Here is a 7201-nt window from a genome sequence, read left to right on the forward strand (position 1 = left end):
CGAGGAAAGTCACCGGAGAAGAAAGAGCGGACATCGGTGAAGCTTTAGGAGGTAAGAATTGCGTTCAATTTCCTCAATTTGTCACTGAAATTCCTTCAAGGTTTTCTAGGGTTTGAAACTCATTTCTTGATGAATTTTTGTTGCTGAAATCTTTGTTTTACTGTGAGTTTTGGATTGAGACTCTGGATTCCTTCACTGTCACTCTCTCGGGTCCAGCGATTCCCAAAAATCCAAATTATCTCCCCCCCGCGCAATTTCGGCTGCCGCTCCGCCGCTCCTCGAGGTGATCTCTCCTTCTATCTGTGTTGAATTGGGAATTTCGTTTACATAATTTGTTGAATTTCCTTTACATAATTCGCAAATGCAAAACCATTTTCAGACTATCCTTCAGTTGTGGTGGTGACAGTTTGACTAGCTAGCATTCTGGGTCTTGAGTTTACTTGCTTTTTTTTATAACTAGTTCTGTGTTGATATCTCCCGTGACAATGAGTGTAATTTTTTTTAAGCAGTTCTTCCTCGCTTTCGAGTCTCTAGATCTTTTGCTGTTGGATTTACACGTATTTGTTTGTATTTCAAGAACTACAATGTTGTTGAGTTTTGGGGTTTATCAGAAGAAACTACGTTGCTTATTCTTAGACCTGTTTCGACCATATTAAGGCTCATGCGTGCCTTTGGTTCTTTTTGAGGATTTAGCTTTTGTAGTTGTGTATAGGTTACTCTATGACCAAGAACTCATTTGTTTCAATATTTTGGTTTGTTGGCAATAATGATTTCAAACGAACTTTACTCTCTATTTGGTTTCTGACTTGGTTTTCTTAAAACTTGACGTAGAGAATATCTGCCAAGGACGCACTGGAGGCCGAGTATTTCTGGGCTGACACACTACCTTGTGACCCCAAGAGGTACACATACTAAAGCCGTAAAAAAAAAAAAAAAATCCTGGCAGCTTGCCGAAATACAAGTCGTTGCACGAGTTCCGTGAAACATTAAATAACGATAACATTAAATCATTGGTTGTTGTAGGGAACTTTTGTTGAGGGGATAAAGGAGGAAGTTGTTTTGTCCCCAGCTCATGCACTCTCACTTATAGCAGCCGGAGAAGGTATATAATATAAGCGAAATCATGGTTTTACCTTATAGAGATATATAGAAAAGAATTCTTCATTTTTAACTTGTATATATTTTATATATCTTACTACTTCTTAAGTCCTACAAAGGAATTCTCCATTCCAATATCTCTCTCTCTTTCTTTTAACAAGATATTTATATTGCCCCTCTCCCCGATGACCAAATTTCAACTGTGCTTTCATTTCACAAGTCAATAAAATCCACTCATGCGTGTGATCTGTTTCACAGTATACAGCATATAAAAATGTGGCAGTTGCTTAGGAGATAAGCTTTACTTTGCTTCAACATAGAAATTAAAATTTTCAATATTTGATTTATTTCATGTCTTAATAACCTTCTACCGAGCACTTGTAATTGTATATGACAATTTGAAGAATACGAAGTTATTTTATAAATGGAGTTTGATTTGATTACCAGTGCAGGCCGACATTCAGTGGCGTGTTTGCGAAGAACCGAGAAACCGAAGTCAAAGGCCTGGTTCGTAGAAGTCCACCGCGTCCGTTCCACCGCTCGAGAAATCTGCCAATCGATCCTTAATTTCTCAGAACTCGCCCAAAAATCCGCCAGGTTAGGATACAAACATATTTCTGTTGCCGTGCTTATTTGAAACATTATTGCAATTTTATAAGAATATGTGCGAGTTATGAAGTATTCCTATCAACGTTGTTAACGCTCCATTCCTATCAACTTTGATCGTCTTTTTATAAGTATTTGACATAAAAATAACATCAACTAGCTAACAAATAACTCAAATTTTCAACAAATGACTATTAATGAAGACTAAAACAGCCGGTAATGAGAAAAAAAACATATGATTTCATTTATAAGAACCACTCATTTAATTGATTCATTCATCTCCATTTATTTTTATTTTCTTATCTGTTTTTTTTAAGCAAGGATTTGATATATATGCTTATTTAGACATGAGGTTTATCTCTGAATTTTGAATCAGTGAAATGTCGAATCCAAATCGTGAATGGATTTCTGAGAATAATCGTGTGAGTTTGGAGTTTCGAAATGGTGTAGCAGAGTTTATTCGACTTGCACGCCAGCAAGTGGTAAATGGAAAAGTCAAGTGTCCATGCAAAACTTGCAACAACGTGAAGTATCAGACCATCGATGATGTTGAAACCGACTTGTACATTCGAGGGTTTTCACCGAACTACAAACGGTGGTTTCATCACGGGGAACCAATAATTCCAGAGGTCATAGAAGACGACGAGAGCATTGATGTAAGTGAAGATGGAGGGTTGAATGATGCTTTGCATGACATCCTGGATCATGATGAATACGACCCAGAGTATGATCCGACCCCGAGAGAAGAACGAGAACAAGAGCAATTGGAGGACCTGTTTGCCGAGCTTGAAGCAGAGTTGTACCCTGGGTGCAAAGAATTTTTGTCTCTTTCATTTTTGGTGTCGTTGATGCACATCAAAGTCACGAACCAGTGGACAAACAAGTCGTTCACTCAGCTTCTTCAGTTATTGCGGAAGTCTCATCCGACCGGAAATCGAATTCCAGAAAAGCACTACGAGGCGAAGGAGAAGTTGAAACGTTTTGGCATGGGGTACGAGATGATCGACGTTTGCGTCAATGATTGTGCCTTATTTTGGAAAGGGGAGGAAAATGCCGACTATTGTCCCGTTTGCAAAGAAAGTAGGTGGAAGGTCAAAGGGGCAGGAAAGAAGATTCCGCATAAGATATTACGGTATTTTCCTTTAAAGGATCGACTGAAACGATTGTACGCATGTCGACATACAGCCGAAGAAATGATTTGGCATGAAAAAGAACGTATCGAGGAGCCAGGTGTACTTAGGCATCCTGCTGATGGTTTGGCGTGGAAAGAGTTTGATAACAAGTATCCTGATTTTGCAGCGGAGCCGAGAAACGTTCGTCTTGGGCTTGCTGCTGATGGGTTCAATCCGTTTGGGGAAAAGAGCTTATCATACAGTATGTGGCCTGTGGTCTAGACTGCATACAACTTGCCACCTTGGTTGTGTATGAAATCGGAGTACATGATGTTGACGATGCTCATTCCAGGTCGCAAGTCACCGGGAAAAGACATGGACGTTTTCCTTCAAGCGCTTGTTGAAGAGCTAAACGACTTGTGGCAAGGTGTCAGATTACGAGATTGGGCTACCAGTATGGTATTCACAATGCGCGCCGCAGTGCTTTGGACAATTAACGATTTCCCAGCACGAAGTAGTTTATCGGGATGGAGTGGACAAGGGTATTTAGCTTGCCCCACGTGCAATAAAGACACGCCAGCACTCCGTGTTAGAAGCAAGATTGTCTATTATGACCATCGTCGATACCTGCCATCGAATCACTCGATGAGAAAGAGCGAACACTACCAAATCCGCAACGAGAAAGAGAAGCCGCCGAAGAAGTTAAGTGCAAGTAACATACTCGAGCAGTTGTTATACGTTCCTCGGACAATACCGGGCAAGCACCCTGATTTTGGAGGAAAGAAGCGCAAACGCTCGCCGAACCAGTTGAATTAGAGTAAAAAATTATTTTCTACGAGTTGCCATATTGGTCCGAATTGCAATTGAAGCACAACCTAGACGTGATGCACATCGAGAAGAACGTTTGTGAGAATCTTTTGGGAACTCTGCTCAGTATAGATGGGAAAAATAAAGATACTGTTAAATCGAGAATGGATTTGAAGGACTTGAAGATAAAGAGTGATTTGCACTTGAAGAAAGTAGGTGATCGTTGGGTCAAGCCACCGGCATCATTCACGCTAACGGAAGACGAGAGAAAACATTTTACAAGTTTCATTAAGTCTGTCAAGTTCCCCGACGGATATGCTTCAAACTTGTTTAGAGGAATTGATAAGCTCTCTTTTAAGTTTGTCCTTAAATTAAGAATCAATATCTACACATTGATTAGGGTAAGTGTCATCGATTTGAAATTGGACGATGAGTTCACACGGCAATTATCTTGCTTTTATAAGCCTTCATCGGAGACTTGCTTCATCTCCCCAATATACTATAATTGCTAGTGGTTTAGCTTTGAATCCACTTATGTAGCAAATTTTATTAGTTTATGGAATAACTCTAATTTCTTCGATTTTCTAAGGAGTTTTGACGCTAGATGAATTGATGGTACATAAAAAGTGCCCTGTCGTGAAATGAATTCATGTTATTTAAAATATTTTTGGTAATATTTTTTAAAATTATTTGATGTTTTTTAAATTAAGAAAGAGTGAATTAGAATTTTTTAAATTTTGATCCTACCAAATGCGATGCATGTAATTTTAATAAACGGGGTGTATTCAATACAATTTTAAAAAGTAAGAAAATCGAATTTACCCGAAAAAAATTTCACACTTTTTTTTACATGTGGATAGTTGAGGGAGAATGTTTGTAATTTATCCATTTTCTAAAAATGCCATAAACCAAAAACTAAGGGGGTTGTATGCCAAAAAAAAAAAAACAAAATTTAAGGGTGTAGGTAGTATTACACGAGAAATTCAGAGGACTAGTGTCAAAACGGGTCCACAATCTCAAGTGTATGTTAGTTTTCAACCTTTGGATCATTCTCCACTGGCAGGGAAAATAGGTGTCCCGTGCCGGAGAATTTCCAGATACGGAAAAAGAAATATTAAACTTTGTTTCTCTGCCAAAAGCGTGCATTGAAGAAAAACAAATGCGATTTAACCGGCGATTAGACGGTAGTAGTGTCTCTCGGTTCAGTGTATGTGTATCGCATTGCAGTTGTCTTTTAATATATATATATATATACAGGCACGAAGCCAGCTCTAATTGAGAGGGCTTTAGCCCCCCTCAATTTTTTTTTTTTTTTTGCATTTTTTACCTATTTTTTTTTTCTTTTTTATAATTTTTTACCCTTAAAATTTACAAATTAACCCCCTGAATTTTTTTTTACAAATTAGCCCCTCCGAAATGAAAATCCTGGCTTCGTCCCTATATATATATATATATATATATATATATATATATATAGCTGAAGAAAAAGCTTCGCTGAGGGAATTAGAGAAGACAAAGACTGACTAGAACATATCTATCTGTAAGTTGTTTTGTTTTAATCAGGAGTTGAAGTAGATCTCGCGCGTTTTTTTATTTCCCCATTGTGTGTGTGAAAAATTAGATAATATATGGGTGTGTTTGTTTTGGATAGGTTTTGGGTTTTCCTTTTCTTGAATTGTCGGAATTTGTTGCTGTAAATTAGTACCGAATTTGGATGCGAATTGTTGGCAGGGATTTAATGCGAACGCGCTTTGTGGAAATAATTATATGAGCTGCTCTGCTTATTTGGCATAGTTTTATAATCATCGCTGTCAATAATTTCACAATATCGGATTAATTATGCTCCTACATCTCAGGATATCTTGTCTCTTTTTTTTTTTTAATAAATATTTGATGTCTGTACATTGGACAATTTGCTTCATTGTAATGTTGAACTTTGAAATGCCTGGACTTTGGATGTAGTTTAATTTCAGCTTTCTGGGTTAGCTGAGAGCCTAAAAAAATGCAGTCTTTTAATGACGACTTTGCAGATTTGATATGGGAAGTTTGGCAAGTGAGACCGATAACAAAGAAGAACGGTCCGATGATTTGTACTTCTCACTGGGGATCAAACAACTAGGCAAAGGAGTCCTGAAAGTTCCCAGGGTTCTCTCGCTCCTCTCGTCGCTCCTCGAGAGATCCGTGCGGAGAAACGAGGCCGAAGAATCGGACGCTCGGAATAACGTGCACACGATATTTCACGGAATAAGGGCTCCGGGTTTGAGCGTTCATCAATACATCGATCGCATATTCAAGTACTCGGGCTGTAGCCCGTCTTGCTTCGTCGTTGCAAACATTTATGTTGATCGGTTTCTTCATGGCACCGAGACCCGTTTGACCTCTCTGACTGTCCATCGCCTCGTCATCACAAGTGTAATGCTCGCGGCAAAGTTCATGGATGATGCGTGAGTAGAGCTCTGAACCCGATTTACAGGAGTACTAATGTTTTGTTTTCTAAGCACAACATATTTAAAATAGTGGTAAAAGTTATTTGAGATTATTAGAACTTGAAAATCACTATTTTTGCGGTCAAAGTTTTGGACACACTACGCGAGATTGCTTTAAAAAATGTATTATCATACACGATTTCCACTGTTTTTTCGCAGGTTCTTTAACAACGCTTATTATGCCAAAGTCGGGGGAGTGAGCACCGGAGAACTGAACAGATTAGAGATGAGGTTTCTGTTCGGTATCGATTTCAGGCAGGTGAGTGTAGAGACGTTTGGGAAGTACTGTATGAGATTAGAGAGCGAATCGGGCAAAGGGGTCGAGCAGATCGAGAGACCGATGAGAGCCTGTGGGATCAAAGAGGGTTGGTCAAACAAAGACGACTCAGCTTGTGCTCCGGCGATTATGCGATTTTAGTATAGAGATCATATTGGATTTGTTTCATTTTTATTGCCATTTGGTCATTTTTTTTCCTCTACGGAAATCTGTTGTACAAGTAGAATTGTTTTGTGTTCTTGTTCTTAGTGTTTTTCTGTGTGCCAACCAGCCATTCATTCATTCTTTTTTTCTTCTTTTTTTATGTTCTTGATTGTTATTATTTCTTATATAAGGTGCATGGGAAGTTTGAGTATGCAACTAATACTATATACTAATAGTCCATGAAAATGGAAAATAAATGGTAAATGACCTGTCAGCAGTGCTGCTTTTAAGCTTCCATACAATATAATAAGATTGTTAGCAGGTTGTCTTTATGTCTCTTCTAATATTTACTAGTATCGGGAACACGCTACGCGCGTATGAATTATAATACGGTAAAGATAGTACCAATTATTGAAAAAAGTTTGTAGCTATGTACAATTGACGAGGTACAAAGTAAATTAACATGGAGAATTAAAATATTATTAAGATAAGATAAATATATACATGCCATTTTTATGATAAAAATGTACTTCAAAATACAACCGACCGTTTCATTTTCTACGTCCAGAAATCTAGATCATTTATACAACATTCAAAAACTTCAAAAGTAGCCCACATTATATATCTATAATCAAAAGAGTTCATTATAGGGCAAGTCATAAAAAACAAAG

General features: G+C 38.0%; 1 protein-coding gene and 1 pseudogene across 2 annotated transcripts; both read left to right on the forward strand.

Moving 5' to 3' along the window:
- The first annotated feature begins 485 nt into the window (after nt 1–485).
- Nucleotides 486–4135, forward strand: LOC149388659 (uncharacterized; annotated as a pseudogene).
- A 981-nt stretch (nt 4136–5116) lies between these two features.
- LOC149388660 (cyclin-P3-1-like) lies at nt 5117–6653 on the forward strand. Of its 2 annotated transcripts, XM_089624002.1 has the most exons (3): nt 5117–5163; nt 5654–6067; nt 6269–6653. In XM_089624002.1, exons 2-3 carry the CDS (start codon nt 5661–5663, stop codon nt 6525–6527), a joined length of 666 nt encoding a protein of 221 aa, XP_089480128.1. In that variant the 5' UTR covers nt 5117–5163; nt 5654–5660; the 3' UTR covers nt 6528–6653. The 2 variants fall into 2 exon arrangements, with proteins under 2 accessions (XP_089480128.1, XP_089480129.1); XM_089624003.1 differs by lacking the exon at nt 5117–5163 and having other exon boundaries at nt 5547–6067.
- The last annotated feature ends 548 nt before the right edge of the window (nt 6654–7201 follow it).

The sequence above is a fragment of the Urtica dioica genome, chromosome 8 (assembly GCF_054948205.1).
Source record: "Urtica dioica subsp. dioica isolate 48M chromosome 8, U.dioica_male_clone48M_v1_H2, whole genome shotgun sequence".
Classification (NCBI taxonomy): Eukaryota; Viridiplantae; Streptophyta; class Magnoliopsida; order Rosales; family Urticaceae; genus Urtica; species Urtica dioica.